This window comes from Sphaerodactylus townsendi, linkage group LG02 (assembly GCF_021028975.2).
Source record: "Sphaerodactylus townsendi isolate TG3544 linkage group LG02, MPM_Stown_v2.3, whole genome shotgun sequence".
Taxonomy (NCBI): Eukaryota; Metazoa; Chordata; class Lepidosauria; order Squamata; family Sphaerodactylidae; genus Sphaerodactylus; species Sphaerodactylus townsendi.
In genome coordinates this window covers 75,331,272-75,350,466 of record NC_059426.1, presented here as the reverse complement: position 1 = coordinate 75,350,466, position 19,195 = coordinate 75,331,272, and the positions used below count along the sequence as shown (strand labels likewise).

The 19,195-nt window shown below is 42.9% G+C and overlaps 1 protein-coding gene across 3 annotated transcripts in view; it reads right to left on the bottom strand.

The window, feature by feature from the left end:
* SYT12 (synaptotagmin 12) overlaps positions 1-19,195 on the bottom strand; it is a 69,555-nt gene that overhangs the window by 33,008 nt on the left and 17,352 nt on the right. For 2 of the 3 annotated variants that reach the window (XM_048486409.1, XM_048486407.1), the window contains 3 exons: positions 14,273-14,334; positions 12,712-12,905; positions 7,897-8,286 (listed from right to left, as the gene is read on the bottom strand). In XM_048486409.1, the coding sequence (XP_048342366.1) occupies positions 7,897-8,286; positions 12,712-12,905; positions 14,273-14,306 (618 nt within the window). In that variant the 5' untranslated portion in view covers positions 14,307-14,334. Of the gene's footprint in view, positions 1-7,896; positions 8,287-12,711; positions 12,906-14,272; positions 14,335-16,821; positions 17,000-19,195 lie in introns of all 3 variants that reach the window. The other variant, XM_048486408.1, reaches the window with a different exon arrangement.

The window sequence follows — 19,195 nt, the reverse complement described above, 5'->3', positions numbered from 1 at the left end:
TTCCAGTTATCCCAAAATTGAGATAAATTATTTTCTTTAAGTAATAAAGGTTGATTCCACACTGTCCAAATATCCTGGGTTGAGCAAGGGAAATATCCCTGTTTGGCCAAGAAATTTGCACAGCTACACAGTCTTAAAGCAGTCTGTCCCATTTCCCTCATCCCAGGTTTTTCAAAAACCGCTAGAATTGTGATCTTTTTCCAAAATCCCACATTGAACCCTCTTCCATGGAAACATCATGGGAGCAAAACCAATGTATTTTTCCAGCCCTGCTTGCCTGATCTCCACGCCTTACATCATGTCAGTTTCATTTCTGCTGAGTTGTAGCCTGCCCTTTCTGAAACGTTCCCCAAGCAAGTTTTCTACCCTTTGACAGCTCTTCCAGGACAAGGCAAGTGAGTCCATGCAGGAAAGCATGAGTGCTTGTCCCGTTCCTGCTTGTTCTCACCAAGGCTGCTCACTAGCTGAGCCACAGCCTGGCCAGCCCAGTCTGGCAGCTCCAGGCTTATATTCCCAATGAAATCCTGGGTGGGCCCGGGAAGCAATTCCAGAAGCCAGGTAAGCAAGTCCATGCAGGAAAACACAAGCGTTCACCCCATTCCTGCTCGGTCTCACCAAGCAATACTCGCTAGCTGAGCCACAGCCAATGAGAGCCAGCCCCGCAGCTTCAGGTTCACATTTCCAATGGTGTCCTTGGGGAAGAGGGGCAGGGAAGTGCCTGCCTAGTAGGATGCTCTCTTACAGCCCCAAAGACCAGTCAAATGTTATTTGGTATATCATGGGTGGGTGGGCCTTGTGCTGTGCCTTCTTGAACACCTTTAAATGTGGATGGGGCATAGTGCTCTGCCCAGAATTGGTCAAAGGTGTTCACTTTGTTTAGCACAATGTGCTTGCCATGTTGCTCACTGAACTGGCTCCTTTACAAAGCTAGAGGGGGGGGGGGAGTGTCTTGCTTAGTTTTCCTGCAATTGTTGTGGATCCCACTATCAGAAGTATTGCCGGGGGGGGGGGGGGGCCAATCAGAATGCAGCACACTGGATGGTCGAGCATATGTGGCTGTGTCTGCATTGTAAAAACAAAAAAAGCCAGGCTTGTGCGAAAGAAATCAGAATATTTCCTCCCGGTCTTAACTCGATTCCTTCACAGAAACACGCACCCATGGGAAGGGAGAAACCGGGATAAAATAGACCAGGATGTAAAAATACCGAATATAACCAGATATTATTATGTTGTGTGGAAGCAATCAAAGTGAGTTTAGCCATCTCTGCCACCTCTAACAACTTCACCATTCTTCTATGGTAGGTATAGCTGGAGCTTTTCATTTTTGCACATATAATATTCTTGCTGTTGCTGTCATATGTAAAAATAAAGTTACATGTTTTCTTTCCAAAAATCTGTTCATAAATCCCAAAATGAAAGCCTCTGGTTTCATTTGTATGTGAATCTTTAAAAAGCTCCTTCATAATGTTTGCATTTCCAACACATTCAAAACATGTTTATACATCTTTGTCAATTTCTTTGGTGATATATACCACTGGGACATTATTTTATAAAAGTTCTCCTTCAAACTGCAGCTGAATGTTAATTTAAACCCTTTTGACTACATATTCTTGCATTGTTCCAGCTGGATATTATACCGAAGTTAACAGTTCATTTTGTCATACAATCTTTCACTTGTTCTCCAGTTTCAAATCTCAGCAATAGTTTCTACACTTTAACAATGACATCATCATTTGTACATAGTTCCACTTCAAATTCAGACTTAATATAATCAAAACCATATCTAATTTAAATCTCTCAAATAAGTGTGCATTGATAATAACAGTTCCCTTGTTTTAATGTTTTGATGTCTGCTTTCTTGGGGACCATATATGGGTGAAAAGGGGAACAGAAATGTTTTAAGAAAATAAGTAAATGTGCTACCCATTATTGCTCTGTATGCTATGGATCTAGATTAGTCACTGCAAAAGAAAATGGGATACCTTTACTACCAAACATTCCATCCTGTGGATCAGTTGCAAGTGGATTGATATCTGCATAAAGCTGTACAGTCGGTATTTGAAAGATGCTCCACAAATTACTAATTTTCTAAAAAGGCCAAGGAACATTAAAGAAGCAATTGCATCTTTATTACTAGTCTCAGGACACTGAAGAGACAATAAACAGCAGCAGTAAATTGTAAATAGCAGAGATCAATAATAAATAACAGTGGGGCATAAATATAAATTGGTCCTGAGGATATTTTTTAACCAACGCTATTGCCAAGGTTTTTCTCAGATATCTGTACTTACTGGGGTCTGTAAAGGATGACGGCTGGCAACACACCACTTAAAGTTCTTGAAAGTTCTTTCCCTTTCATTTTCCCAGCCATATTACAGCATTACTGTGAAGCTCACAAAAGAAATGGGGAAAGCCCTTTACAAAGTGGTGATGGGAACAGCGGAGCTTGGCTCCTCTCCACATCCATCATGGCTGTGGAGAACATCCAAGTAGACAATCTACCTGAGGCCATCCCATAGTTTCCTCTTTAAATTGGGGAACGTTAGGTTTTAATTTTCTGTAGAGAAAGGGGAAAGAACTGGAGTCAGAGGAGTCAAGCACAGATTGAGTACAATGTTACCCACATACTCCCCTTTAATGCAGTAACTTCTTACTGCCCAGGTGGAGAAAAGTTCCCTTGTGGAGACAGTCTGCAGATACTGTGAGGTTCTTGCTCAAAAATCTGAACGACGTCTTGTGATAGCCCAATCTGAACTTTCATGGCACTTTCAAGTCATTTATTGTAACATTAAAAAAAAAACTCCTACTGTCAGAATAATTCTTTTACAATGTAATTCAGAATACTATGGCCCCAGTCCAGGTATGTTCACATGAAACCATATAAATGCAGCTGAAAGGCATTGGGAGTACACATTTTCATTAGCTTGCAAATACAAATGGAAATATATATCACATTACATTACCCTAATCCTAACCCAAATACTGTGAAGTGAATTGGAGCTGCAACAGATGTTACATGCTACAACACACACATTGGCATTTCTATCCTGTGAACTGACTCAAGGGTTCCTGACTCAAGAAGAGTCTGCACATGGGCATTTTTCTTGCTGAATCAGAATGCAAGAATGTTTTCCCTGTTTTATACAGGAGAACATAGGCCTGTACCTCTGCAGGGGCTACTCTGCCTATAGGTCTGAATGAGATGGCACACACCACACACATCTCAAGTACCTAGCTGTAGTACCTGCTAAGCTATTGATACATGACAGTCCAACATGCCCCCTGCCAGATTCCCAGAACCCCATTTCCAACAGAATAGTTTGTACAACTATCCTCCTAAGCACGTGATCCCTCCACTCTTTCTCCAACCTGTCATCTTGCAGATAATTGAAAACAGTAGCAGGAAATTCATTTTCAGCCAAAATAGCAGTTGCAAATGCACTGACAACATGCATTAGTACACATTTGGCTTTCCAAATTTCTACTTGTGATACATAATAATTCAGTTTCACTACAGGCGTAATGAAATGCATTTAGTATTTGACTGTAATTGCAAGCAACAGGGTACATGAATACTTGACAGCAAAGTATGATGGATATGACTAGGAAAAGGGTGAAGAGAAGATTGACTAGGGCCGTTTCCGCACGGGCATTAAATGGCGGCCTGGAGACGGTAAAAACGCCGTCTCCAGGCCGCCATTCGCACGGGGGGCGCAGCTGCAACGCAGCCGCGCCGCCCGCCCGGCCTGAAGCCGGCGTTTCCCCAGAGCTGGGCGCCGGCGCTCCGTGGTGCCCGCTGCCCGGCTGTTCCCAGGACCGTCCGTGCGGACGGTCCCAGCGTCATCGGGTCAGCGTCGGAAACGCCAACCCGGCCGTTTCCGCCTTCGTGCGGAAACGGCCTAGGTGAGCATTAGGTCAAGGCCAGCTTTACAGTTCTCTGATTCTGTGATCATGTTGCTTCTGCCAGCACATGCCTACTCAGCAAATTCATCACTGCTACATTGTGGAAAGGGTATTCTGATTATATTTCTGTTAAGTTACAGGTGATGACTGGAGTTTTCCAAAGGGGAAAAGAAGTGGTGATGCTGTATAACATGCCTATCCTGTTTCATAAGTAACTAAGGAAGCCTGTTCCCTTCCAGAAAGAAAATGACCATTCCAGGCAACTGATCTGCATCAACACAGTATCACTCAGAAGCCACAGATGCTTCTGAGTGTTAGCTGTGAAAGTTAGTTGCTTAGTTTAGCAATAGACGCCCGTGGAATATAAAATCAAAGGTTTCCTTATTGTCTCAATACAGCCAGTGAGAAGAGTCATAAGCCTACATAACAAATGCCATGATTGTGATAATACAGCAGCTAACCCAAGGGCAGCCAGCAGGGTCAACTAACTTGAAATAAACTCTGAAATATTCATTCTGTACTAGAAGGCTAATATAGGCCCATTGTACATGGAATATTTACCTCAGAGCTCTTAGCTCCAATGGGGCTGCAGAGTGGCCTCCTCACATTTCTCTATTTACACATGAGGAGGCAGCCCAGAGCCTGCCCTACAGCTGCTTTCTCAAGTTCTCTCTACCCACCATTAGCCTTAAAGCCACAGATCTCAACCTGTCTTTGTTAAAACCAGTTATATTGATATGGCTGAAGAGGGGGACCATGTACTTCAGTCGATATTCTCTCCCCTCCCTTCCCCACTCCCTCCCCCTCCCTCTCTCTCTTTCAGCCATAGGAGAAGAGAGAGGCTAGGTTTGAAATAGAGGCTTGTGTGAAATAAAGTTTTAAAAAGTCCTCCAAATCATCAAGAAGGGCAGAAGAAGAAGCGGGGTAGGTGGTGAAGCCCAGAAGGGGCCCTGCTTGTACTGGGTCTTGGAAAAGACCTCTCTGTTATATTGAGATATGAGCGCATAGAGAAGCAGGAAGGAAATAGAAACATGGATGGGGGGGGGGGGTTTAGAGGGAAAGACATGGGTAGCAGGGTGAGGCTAGGCAGGCTGGTCATGGGCAGAGGGAAGATGTCTGGGGCAAAGCTGTGCTCACTGGCAAATCTGCCTGCTCTTGCAGCATACTAAATTAAAAGTTGCCATTGAAGTGGTCTTGCTTGCCACAGAAAGAATGGAAAGTGAAAGTGGGGCTCCAGGAAATAGATTTGTACAAGAAAACCTGCTGCAACAGACATTTGCCGCACCACGCAGCAGATATTATTATTATTATTGTAGATTTCACAGCTGCCAGATCTTTAGCTGGTTGTTGGCCTTGATTACAATTCGAGCCTCACCCAGAGGCCTAGGAAGTTGTAATGTATCGGCGTAGTATTCATGCGGATCCCAGCAGGGCTGCCTTCTGAATTTGACAGATGTTAATTTTGTCAATTCGAAGAAGTATCAAGTGCTGCCCTAGTGGTTTTGGGATGGCGCCCAGCGTGCCGATTACCACTGGGACAACCTCAGCTGGCTTGTGCCATAGACGCTAAAACTCGATTTTCAAATTGCGGTATCTAGTGACCTTCTCGTGTTCTTTTTCAATGATCCTGCTGTCACCAGGGACTGCTATGTCGATGATGCTCACTTTCTTGTCCTCGATCATGGTGATGTCTGGTGTATTGTGTTTCAACACTTTGTCCGTTTGGATTCGAAAGTCCCACAGGATCTTGACCTTCTCATTTTCCATTACTTTCTCTGGACAATGTTCCCACCAGTTCTTAGCTGTTCTTATGTTGTAATTCTTGCATAAATTCCAGTGGATCATCTTGGCCACTGAGTTGTGTCTCTGTTTGTACTCAGTCTGGGCAATCTTTTTGCAGCAGCTGAAGACATGATCTACAGTTTCATCAGCTTCTTTGCACAATGTGCATTTTGCATCATCTGAGGATTTTTCGATTTTGTCCTCGATCGAATTTGTTCTGATGGCTTGCTCTTGGGTGGCTAAAATCAGGGATTCAGTTTCCTCTTTCAGAGTTCCAGTTGTTAACCACAGCCAGGTCTTTTTGTTATCCACCTTGTCTTTAATTTTCTCCAGAAATTGGCTGTGCAGTGCTTTGTTGTGCCAGCTTTCAGTCCTCATTTTAATCACATTTTTTCTGTATTCTTGTTTGGTTTCTGAGTTTGCAGCAAATGTGTGTTCTTCACTTCAATCAATTCTTGACTTTCTTGACTTTCCTTCACATAATCGGCCAGTGCATGCTTCTCTTCTTCCACTGTTTGATGTACTTGCAGTAAGCCCCTGCCTCCAGATCTCCGGGGAAGGTATAATCTATCAGTATCACTGGGTGGGTGTAAGGCATGGTGCATTGTCATAAGCTTCCGAGTTTTTCTATCCAATGCTTCCAACTCAGCCTGTGTCCAATTGATGATTCCCGCAGTGTACCTGATGACGGGTATGGCCCAGGTGTTGATGGACTTGATGGCCCTGTTAAGTGCTGTTAAACCTCACTGATTTTCATGTGAAGAACTAAAGCGTGATCCTTTACCTGGGAGTAAGCTCGGTTGCTGGCAATGGGGCTTACTTCTGAGTAAATCCTCCTAGGGTCATGATTCACCTGTTGGAAGAGTTGCACGGTTGCTTCAAAGCAAAGCCACTGACTACCACCAAGTTTGCTCCCGAGTAATGCATGCCTCGGAGCCAACCATTTTTTCTAAACTACATTGCCGTCTTGGCACTTTGCAATAAATAAGTGGGTTTTGGATTGCAATTTGTGCACTCAGTCTCAGAAAGGTTTGCTATCACTGTTATAGAATATGAAGAGGAAATGTAGGAACTTGATTAAGAGAAAAAATATGATGTGATGATGAAAGGATGGGACTCTTTACTTGCAATAGTTAGCAGTAATAACTTGAAGTAACTGTTTCTACCATACCAAAAAAGTGCATTATTTTTTACCCCAAAATACATTGAAATGAGATTTATGGTAAAAATATACCAAACATACCAATATGGGCTGTGAAAGATTTTGCTAGCAAGGTGAGAGGGATAAACTTTTTAAGAAGAAGAAGAAGAAGAGTTTGGATTTATATCCCCCCTTTCTCTCCTGCAGGAGACTCAAAGGGGCTTACAATCTCCTTGCCCTTCCCCCCTCACAACAAACACCCTGTGAGGTGGGTGGGGCTGAGAGAGCTCAGAAGAGCTGTGACTAGCCCAAGGTCACCCAGCTGGCATGTGTGGGAGTGTACAGGCTAATCTGAATTCCCCAGATAAGCCTCCACAGCTCAGGCGGCAGAGCTGGGAATCAAACCCGGTTCCTCCAGATTAGATACATGAGCTCTTAACCTCCTACGCCACTGCTGCTCTCAAAAGATCACAGTCTGATTAAAAAAAAGCAAACTCACTATTGCCCACATTTGGTAAGAGTGGAGAAGGCAGTAAGGTTTAGCCAGTAGCCATTTATGCTAGATTCCAAACCAGAAAAGGCCACAGAAATGTGGGGAAAGTAATCAGTAATCAGACACAACAACTGCAGACGAGCCCTTTGCCACTGGAATTGTTTTAGTACACTCAGAGGATCCGCTGAAGACAACCATACAAGTAAGCAGAACTGAAGAAGAGGAGGAGCAAGCCTGACCAGTCGTTTGCACTATGCAACACAATTCCTCAACATGCAACACAAAAGACCGCCAATAGCTCCTTGGAAGAATCTCAGACCAGCATCAATGTTAGAGATCAGCCCAAACTGTAGAATCAATTACAATCAGAGGCCTCATTGATATAGAACCCAAATCCCATTTCCCAAGCAACTGTACAAGTAAACAATACAGAATAACACCTCTAAATATGCTCAATTGAACAATAGGTGTTCAAATGATCAGTAGAAAAACAGCCACCATTTGCCATAGTCATGGGCATGACTTAAGGTATTTGTAATGCACCCCAAGAACAAGAGAGGATGGTGAAAAAACTTACCCTAGAAATACCAACAATTTGTTCATCTGGAAGCAAACTGATCCGTACAAAGCAGGACTCAAAGTTGATATCTTCTTTCTCCATGAGATCTTTCCCTTGCAGCAGTGTTACATGCAAGGTGTTGGAGTTTACATTATATTCCATATTGACTTCCACTTGCCCAACTGTGAACTCTTGGCCAAAATTATTTCCAATGGAGGAGATGGAACTGAGAGAGTCAGTTGAGATGGATTTTTTCAAGGGCCCATAAGGTGTTAATTCCAGGTCTCGGTTCATCAACTCCAGAGTGCCTAACTCATTAATGTTTTCAAAAGTATCATCCATTTTCAAACTTGGTTTGCGAATAGGAGATGTCCTTTCTCCAGCCTTTCGGAAGTTGTTCATACCTCTCTACAGACAGGAAGATAAAACAGCACAAATGAGAGTTTACTGATAACTGACTTTGAATGGGTGTATGCCTGAAGCTTATAAAGCTAGAACAATGAAAATATTTAAAGCAAGGGGGATGAAAAAACCGTCTATTCCCCCCCCCCCCAAATTTCTGCCCCTTCTCCAAGGAGCTCAGGGCAAAACATATGTCTTCCCCTACCTTTCACTGTCATACAAATCCTCTTTCCTTTCCCTTTTTGTCTTATTAGTTCCCTTCATTTCCCTACCTAGAGTGGAATTTTAAAGAGTTATAAAGTGTTAACATAGAATTGGGTTTTAACAGGACTTTCTGTAAGCCACTCTGAGCCCACCACGGGGAAGGGAGCATATAAATGAAATAATAAATATATAAATAATCTGTGAGGTGTTTTATACGAAGAGAGCATGACTAGCCCAAAATCATCCAGTATGCTTTGTGGCTGAGTCAGGATTTGAATCCAGGTTCCACAAGTTCTAACCTCACACTCAACCACTATACTACACTGGATCTCTAGATATGGCTATTATCTAGAAGATGCTAGTAACACTTGCTGCACAGGGGAATTTCCACATGGGGGCTCTGACTTGTAAGTTGTCCATGTGGGCAACCCTCATTAGATGGAGATGTAAAAGAACTCCTCAATGAAATTGTTTTAAAACTATTTATTACCGTCAGATTCACAAAAAGAGGAGTCCAGTTACATACATGAGTCTGATGAAAGAATGAAATTGATCCTTTCAAACATTGTCTCCAGGTTTTAACATTAATATACATCTTTACTTAACCATGTCAGATGGACTTTGTTCTCTTTCCTATTTTATAATTTAGGTACTTGATTTATCTCCTTCTCTTCTGTCGTTCTACAAAATTCTGCTAATGACTGTCCCATCTGGGTGTTTTTATTCAGTTATAATAATCAGAGCAACAATAAATAGAATTTCCAGGGATAACTCCTGAATTTACACCGTACATTGACCAGTGTGGGGGCAAGTATGAATAGGATTTAGGTAACAAGGAAAGTGTCTTCAAAATACCAGCTTGAACTGAAAACAACCTATGTGCAACTTAGCTCTGGATTAAATGAAAAGCCTGTACCACTAATCATGCATTTTTTGATATTTATTAATTAAAAGCTTGATCTTCTAACATCATAAGAAAGTCTTCCATTGACTTCAACAGGTTTTATATCATAAACAATAATGAGCATGACTGTCTTTTATGTGAGCAAGCTAGACTGTTTCTAACATGGTGACTATATCGATGGCTCCAAGCCATTAAGTCCTCATCTGCTATTGGAATATATTAGCTCTGACTGAGAATCAATAACTCAATTTATGCAGCCTCCAGTTTTCCTGTGTTTGCCAGTGTTAATAGTCCTATTGAAGGCTTTAGAACTGATTCTGTTCCCCAACCCATCTTCTCCTGCCAGGGTTCTGTCTGTCTCTGGAGAGGCTACAGGAGTCAAAACATGCCAGTTATTTCTATTTATGAGGCAAACAGCCAGGTTGTGAGGGAAAAGCTGAGCGGTAGATTAAGTTCAAAAGAGGTCTGAAGCACGTAAACGTAAAATCATTCATCTGTTACTACAATTGGAGATATATATTAAATAGAATCGCTATTGGAATAATAATAAATGATAATAAATAAATAATAAAATACATCTTTATATCAAATTCAACTAAACAGGGATTTATTTGTTATGTACACTATTAGAAGACATGAAAGTTCATTTAATTTCCAAATATTTTTGTTATGGTTTTGATATACAGTGAATTTCACCAAGGTCAGTCATTCTCATGATTTCTACAAACTTGTTTGAAGAGGATATACATATTAACATTCTCAAGTCAGCAAAAGGATTATCATCAGTTCCCAATGAAGTACTTCTCTAAGGGACTTTCGACACCTATTTGCGACACATACAACAGCCAAGTATGACCTCTCTCATCAAAAAGGATCAAAAATCTACAGGGCTTGAAATATTTTCTGCAAACAAGAGTAATTCCTAGGTGGTGCAGAAAAAAATTAAGTTTAAAAAAGAGAAAAACAAAATAATATACAAAAATCTTTACAACAAAACCTTTATAATGAACAAAATCTTGTCAAACGTGATCTCTGCAACCTAGGCAATCACAGACAGAATCACTACGACCCCTGCTGAGTTAGAGAAGGAGGTATGGAAATCGTGGACTAAGCAAGGGAGATAAAGGTAGATGTAATTACACTTTCTAAGCTGCCACCTCCTCTGGGCGCAATCCCACCCCAAGGTTTCTGAAGTGCTCAGGGTGCCGATTTGGCCCCTGGCCAGTGGCAGGATGCCGGGACATTTAAAAACCCCAGTCTGAACCTAGCAAATGCCATAAGGTAGGGTGCATGGAACAGAATGCTGCCAGTCATTTCACTACCATGGGGACTTAAGGAGAAAGAGATGGCACTGAGGGTAGTTGAATAAGCTCAGAAAGAGCACTTTGCGCAACAAGGCTGGTACTTGCCACAACAACACCCCCCCCCCCCAAGAAGGGCAAAGTCCAAGACTTTGTGGCTATGCCCTTGCACAGAGCCTACCTTTCAGGTATAGCAGTTCCACAGTCAGGACCTGAAGGTGTGGCTGTGCCATCACAGGTAAACTGTGTGATACATTCCTGTCCCTGCCTTCCCCGCCCCACCTCCCTCTCAGGCACAGTGGGAAGTGAGAGATGGTTGGCATCAACAGCTCTGGCATTGAAACTGTTACTAGAGCCTACTGTCACCATCGAAAAATGGGTGGGAAGAAACAGGGCACAGCCAGGAGGGGAAAATGGGACAGATGGGCACCTGCAGCCCTTCGGCAGCACTCATGCACCATGGCCTCGGGTGAACGTGCCCCAAGGGTCAGAGGATGATATTGAGTCAACACCATTCCTGTTGTAGGGGACACCATCCCCTGAGAGAGGATACCAAAGTGGACCTATCAACAGACATCACGGGCACCCACAACATCATAAAGGAATTGGAGGGGGACTGTTCCAACATGGAGGTCAGAGGGGGCTGGGTCCATGGCACCAATGCAACAGAACCAATCTCCAAAGGCGAAGCACTGCACTCGTTGCACATCCTGAATGATTCAGAATGGGGCCACCAGGAGTTCCCGAGCTCCCTCTGTGCCCATGCACAGACCCACATGAGAAGCCTTCCTTTCCACTGATCCACATGAGAAGCCCTCCAACAGGTCAGGAGCTGGACTCACCCTCCAACACCGCACTTTACCCATGGGTAGAACAGCACAACCACCCACCTGTCTGAATGGTTCCAACCCTGGCAAACACCCCCAGATGTTGGCAACAAAGTGACATCAGACCTCCTGCAGATATGGATGGACAGTAAACCCCCAGGAGACCTGGAGGAGGACACAAAGGGTGGACTTTTCCATGCTGGTTTTCCCCCTCTCGATAAAATGTGCAGTTTGGCCACTATATTTTGATATCAGATGGAGGACTGGAAGACCTCCAGGACCTTAGCCTGTGGCTGCAGCTTCTGGGGGACAGGTGGGTGGTTGTGCTGTTCTACTTTTCTCAGCATTCAGACAAGCTTGAAGGAAAGTGGCACCCTGCCTAAAGTGGTGACTTCTTTTGGCAGGCCAAGAAAAAGTGCAGGCTCTGATGACCAGTGGAAATAAGGAAGAGTTCCGGGATTGCCTTCTTGGAACCGATGATGTCATGCAAGCCATGATCGCCACTGTTCTGGTGGCCAGTTGTGGTATCAAGGAACTGAGTGGTGAATCCCCCTTCCTATGCCTACCCCATCTCCACTCTGTCACCCCTCCCCCAACACTGGTTTCCCAGTATAGACTTCTTCCTGACTATTCCTTCCACTCAGGAAAGCACTGCTGGCTCCAAGACATTCACCAGCCTCCCCAGCCACCTTCCTTCACTGGGTGGTGGAGGTCTGATCACCACACCCAGCCCTCCTCCCTATGGCCTGGATGTTCCCGTGAAGGTTCTACTACAGACCCCCTGCCATCACTCCCCAAAGTCTATCCCACGGAGGTGTTGGCTGCCCAGAGCCCTTGTTGTGCCACCCCACCAATGTCTAGCTCTCTGGCAGGTAGATGATATGGGGGAGGGTGTGATGCAACCTCAGTAACATGTCCTCATTTGCCCTCCCACTGTTGCAGGTGTGCTCCCAGTCTCCCTGTCATTCACGTCCTGGGAAGAAAGATTCTTAAATTGAGGGGAATCCACCAAAATGTTTCCATCTCTGTGACTTCCTTACAAATGCAGAATGTTCACATTGTATCACCTGAAATGCATATCATGAACTCAAGAGAGAACTCTTGGTCAAATGTGGATTTTACAGCAGAGATGATGGATGGTCGGATGTGGTAATTAATGGATTCCTCAACAACTTCATAGTCAACTGCTCTTTACCTTTTGCTTGATCTGAGAATATGTAGTCCCATACTTTTGCTCCAGGTATCTATAGTCGTAATTTGGAAATGGAGATGGTGCAGGGTAACTGCCAGATTTCCACAGCTTCCACAGATTTATTCCAGCTATTGTCAGCAGCACAAGGGCACCAGTAATATAGATGCCTATTTCCCATCCAGGTGGACTCTTTATGACTGCAAGAAAACAGTTATATGAGAGAAGCATGTAACCGGACCTACCCCATACTCACAGCATACTTAAACCTCACAGAAACATTTATGGACTACTTAATGAATGGCATTCTATATGGTATCTTTCTAAAATGCATTAGTAATAACTATGTGAGAGGTGTTGAAATTTCTAGGACAGATTATTTTTAATTTTTATTCCATAGAACTAGAACACTTCTTCACCCATAATATAGCAAAATGAATCTCAAATGTAGCAAAACTGAAATGTAGAATCTCTGTATAAACTTTTTTAAAAATGGATGGCTTTTTGATTGGGATTACAGAAGTAATTTCAAATGCAGGGAAATATTGACATTTTATTTTTACGATCATTGTATATTTTCTTTTAGTACAAAATATTTTGTTAAATCATTTTATGTTTCCCGTTCCTCATCCACAGTAGCATTGGTCTGTGAATTCCAGCATTAGCCGTTTCTATGGAATCTTTCTGTATCTTTCACCTTGTATTTCCATTACTTTTACAATGCATCTATTTTTAACTTTATGGTTATCATAATATTTCTTTTCTCTATAGTTCAACAAATAATCTTTCATATTTTGACAGTCTACTTTGCACACATTGCACTTCCATATTTATCCAAGTCATTTTTTTATCAGTCTTTGCACTGCAATCATCTTTTCAACAAAGATTTATGGTCAAAATTTTAACTTCATGCGACATGAATTTTGTACCTGCACAAGAAACTGCTCCTGCTTACTAATGATAAATATCTCAGAAGTAAACATATACATTCTATTGTGTCAGTGACTCACAGAAGGACAGCAATGACAGAACTGCTTGAACAAATTAAATAAAAACACTTTTTTGTACACCCTGGCAGGGGTTCTCAAGATTTCTTTCTGTGACAGTTTCCAAAAGACTCAAAGACAGGTAAGTGTACACTGCATTCTGTTTACTTCTCAGAAACATCCATTTGGAAAATTTCTAGAAAGCATTTGTAAGAATATACCCCTTTACTAGGAAATGGATGGCTCTGCAGCCCTTACTATCCTTGCATGCTTAGACAGATGTGACCTTTAAAATAGAAGTCTTAGCAGTGGCCCCCAGACAGCATATCTTTAAGAAAAATATTTTCTGAGAGCTACCCACATCAGTTATGCTTATTTTCATAGAAGTAAGAGAACATTCTACAATGGCTTTAAAGCCAGAAAGGGCTGGAAAATTCACTAGGATGTGTACCAACCCAGAGCTATGTGAGTGAGCTATCAGGTATAGAGGAAAAATATATTAACAGATAAAACAGCTTTATACGGTCAGAATCTCCACAGATAATGTCCTAAAAATTTCACCAGTGTTTGAGATTACTCACCACTGAGTTGGTGCTCAGCAATGTTATTGTCCATGGCTGCTATCCTGGGCTAGAGTGATGGCCTGAAAGAGTGGGAGAGAAAGAATGAAAAAAAAGGTGCCAGAAAAATAAATTGGGTGATGCTGGCACAATGTCCTGCTAAACCAAAGTTCTCAGCTCACATGATCATCCAAGACAACCTGCTTATATTCAGAGCTTATCAATAAAGAATTTTTCCCACAAACACAGGGACATTTCATGCCATATTCACATTTTCAACATTCTTTTTAAACAAAAGCTGTTATCATTTCATTCATTTATTTTGATGCCCCCTGGAGCTGATAAAACCTCCTCCTCTCAATTTGCTGTGTTCTGGCCTCAGGCTGCTGCCAAGTGCAGTGCTGTAGCAGCTGGGTAAGCAGAGGGCAGACATAGGGGCAAGGAAGTAGGTAAGGGTTTTTTTCCCCCAAGTTCAACCCCCCCCCTTACATGTCCAAAGCTACGACCCCCGTTTGTGGTTTTTTTTGTCTTTTTAGTGTTTTTTCAGTTTTTGGCCTGTAGGGAGCACAGCTTTTAGACTAGCAGCACCAACATGTCAGGGATTTGTTGGGAGACTCTCCTAATGATACCACCCACGTTTGGTGAGGCTTGGTTCAGGGGGTCCAGCGTTATGGACTCCCAAAGGGGGGCCTCCATCCCCCATTGTTTCCAATGGGAGTTAATAGAAGATGGGGCTACACTTTGAGGGTCCATAACTATGGACCCCCTGAACCAAACTTCACCAAACCTGGGTGGTATCATCAGGAGAGTCTCCTAAAGATACCCTGAAAGTTTGGTGCTGCTAGCTTAACAATTGCTTAACCCCTGACAGTAGGCACCCCCCAAATTTCCCCAGATTCTCCTTTTAAATCCAACCCCTTCGGCATGGATTTAAAGGGAGAATCTGAGGTCCCCAGTTTAAACATTGAAAGTGATGCTGTTTCAGTGTGGGGGATAATCCACCCCAAAACATGTTGTTTAAACTGGGAACCCCAGATTCTCCCTTTAAAGTGGATTTAAAAGGAGAATCTGGGTTCCCTAGTTTAAACACCATTGAAAATGATGCTGTTTGGGGGTGGATTCCAGCATCACAGCAGCTGCCCGTGGGGGGTGGGGACTCAGATTTTCCACCAGGCTCCATTTTCCCTAGCTACGCCTCTGCCCGGAGGGGAGGGCAGAAGGGACTGCCTGCTGGGAGCCCAGCCAGTGGGAGGATGGGGAAGGGGAGTCTGCTGTCCCCAGCCTCGGAGAGCTGCTTTTATAAGCACTGAGGCTTGGGGAGTTGTGGCCATGCCCCCAGGGGTGGGGTCACGCCCCCCGAACCCACCCAATAAAAAATCTATAGCTACATCACTGCATGGGAAGGGAGGAATGGCCCAGGAGACAGACTTGAAGGAGAAAGTAGAAGAAGGGAAGATCCAGGGCAACAAAATGCTTGAACAAACATGTAAGGTGCTTTTCCAATTCAATTACATTACTCAGAAAAATTAAACAAAATGGGATTGTCTGCTTTGATTTCTCATTCATTTGGAAACACTCATACATTTTTACTTTCTGATGTTAGCCCCAGGTGAAGCAGCACTAATGCAGTTTTGGTTGATTCTCACACCAGTGAAACTTCTTGTTATGGGGAAGGAGGTTCCAGGGAGTATTCAGAATCACATCTACACCATGGGAATGAGAATACTTGCTTTTCCTACTGGGCTATGCTATGTCAACAAAAATTTGAAGAGTGGAAAACCTTTGCATTTGTGTACGTGTGTATTATTTCAAGTTTATTTTTAATGATCAGATGGATGTAGCTGGGGCATATCATTGATCATCCCTCCTATGAAGGACATCAGCTGCAAAAGTCACACAAAAAGCGAATTGTGACTCATGTAACAAATGAACTGAGAGTTTGCATTAAAAATGTTTCCTGGGACTGGCAGCTCATTGCTGAGATGACAGGTAACAGACATTTAAGTCCTCCGCTAACGTCTTCCAAATATCTGTGAAGAACAAGCCCTCCCTGTCTTTGACACTGCATGATTCACCAGTACAGGAGTATGCTGTGAAAATGCTTTTTTAAAACCTGCTTCTCAGGAAGGGTGTCTCAAGGCAGCAGTTGCACCCAGCTCAAGACTCGCCTGCCTGCCCTCCATAGTGAGCTCAAACCGCCAGCTGTGGAGCCGCCCCCCCCCGCCGGCGCCGCCCCCCCCCCCCCCCAGGCACAAGGGGAGAGTCACCACCCATTCCAGGAGCTCTCCCTGTCCCCTGCTGCCACAGGGCAACAGCACACAACTCACCCAACTGGCCAGTTCCAGCAGAAACAGCTGGGTGGGGGCCAGAGTGCTGGAACTGTTGTGCAGAACTGTGAATCCCCCTCCTAGCATGGCCAAGTGGCAGGGCTGATGGGAATTGTACTCCATGAACATCTGGAGGGTCATATTTGAAGACCCCTGCAGTAGACTGTCTTACATATAATCTTCATAGTATAATCTTTAATTGTTAAAATAATTACTGGGAAAACATCTCTGCCCTTACTGTACCTGAAGCAGGCTCGGCAGCCCAGATTGGCCCTTATAGGTGAAGGTGGCCACAGCATGTTTGCCAGGCCACATCAGGGGCAAGGAGAGGTTGCCTCAGCTGGTTCACAGGTCTGACAAGCCATCTCAAGGGGCCAAATCCAACCCCTGGGCTGCATGTTTGACACCTCTGAGCTAAACCCTACAGGAAGGACAATTGAGGAACATGAATTAACATTCCACAGCAATTGTGTTAACAGTTCTTCCTGGCCAGGTCTTTGTTTATTTTTAGTGGTATAAAGCAAACATGTTTCCTTGGATTTGATCCTACAGAACCTTCTTAATGTTAATATGTTAATATGTTCATGAGATTTTCATGGGGACTGATAGAGAACAAACAGCATTAGAAGAAAGAAAGATAAACTGTTCAGTCTGGAAATCAAGATAAAATAGTATCATTTTGAAGAAGGCTGCTTCAATTACAAGCTCTGCATTGTAGGCAAATAAAGTACACTGGTTTTACACTAACTGTGGAAATCACAGGCAACGAAGTCAAGTCACTTGAAAAGCTGATAATGATATGTGTTAACCCACAACATTTTGAAACGCTAGGTGCAAAAAGTCCACATATCTGTATTTTGAAATCATAACTATCAATATATTTGTCACTCCCTAAACAATGTTTTCAAAAATTCAAATAACATTACACACTGGAATCCTGTTACCAACTGAAATGGAAAGCAGGGAATTAACTAGAGAGATTATGAAGAGTCAGCACAGATTCTACAACACAGATTCAGTACACATCAACAACCTGCTCCACATAATAACAATGAAGCAGCTGTGTCTACCATGCAGGGGCAGAGGGAAAAGGGTATGCTGCTAAAATATCTTGACTGTTTAGACTGGGAGATTTTCAGAGCAGCAACCACTTGCAGCCCACACACTGGGTGGAACTTCAGAGAAGCTTCTGTTAGGTTAATACGTTCATGACAGCAAATCTCCCCCGTGAATAAATTTCAGGGAACAAAATAATATAATCTGTACTAATGGGAGGGAAACACATTTTCCGAGTAAATGGCATTTTCAGAACTTGTTTTATGCTGCTGGTTTTAATAGTTTGAACTTCTGGAAGGAAAAAATATGCACAAGTAAGGAGGCACACTTTTAACATGTCAGAGCTCTTCCTTTATAATTTCAAGCCAATGAACCCCCTTTCAAATGATAAGAAACCTGATTTGGACTCCTCTTTAGATGAGGCTACTTTCCCCAGCTGATTCAAATTCTACAACAGTTTTGTTCTTTTACATGCTATTACTTCCCCATCACTTGCCTCATTTTCTGTATACAAATGGTTCTGTTTTGGATAATAGGCATCCTAGTCATTTAATATAGAGTTGGCTTTATTCAGAGGCTACTGCAAAATAGATGGATTATGCCAGAACCAGCAAATAGATTTCTACAATAAAAGCTGTTTATTACTGTTATAGCCTGCAGGAATGCTCTCCCATTGTACACAAGTGACATGCTCTAAATTCTGCTATGTTTAGCTAAGAATGCTTTCAGTGCAATACATAATCATAGACAGAAGGGACCCTGTAAAAATCACAGGTGGATGAATTGTAAGGGAAACTCCTTTCACATGACCACATCCAGGAATGAGGGCAGTCATCCTTCATCAGGATGTGAGAAAGAAATGCAAGGTCAGAGACTTCCACATACAGCTTCTCACAGGAGAAAGGAACAGATGATTTGTCCTTTCACCACCCTTAAGGTTTTTTAGGGAATTGATTGAAGGTCAGAGACAGCAGACCAAAGGGCATACTGTAATGGATTCCAGTTTTAAAAATGGGGCTGGAGAGAGGCAGAGGGGAAAGGCGACTTTCGGGGTGGACACTGTTCCTCCTGAGTTGGTTCAGCACTTCCTGCCCTCAGCCAATGCTACAAACTCCCCATTCCCACAGACTGAGCATCACTTGCTACCTTCCATTGTCAGGAATATTCCTGAAGGGCACATGCACATACTCTGACTAGGGAAGGAAAGGGTCCCCTAGAAACACTCCTAACTCTTTCCTAGCTAGTCCTTTCCCCATCTCTCTGTTTAAAAAACATGAATTCATTCTATGTTTTCTCCAAGGCCTTTATTGGCATCCAAATACTGTGTTTCATTTAACAGGAAGTCCTTTTTTGATAAAAAGCTCACCAGCAATTAGATTCATGGCTCTCAGCTTCAGGAGAGAGTTCTTGGTGAATCCAAATATGACGAAAGAAGACATTTTCCATATGCATTAACTTCCCAGAAATGAACATGCTTGAACATCACTCTCATGAACATTTGATTGGGATTTAAATATTAAAAAAATATTTTAAAAAATTTAAATGTTTTAAACAGCAGGAC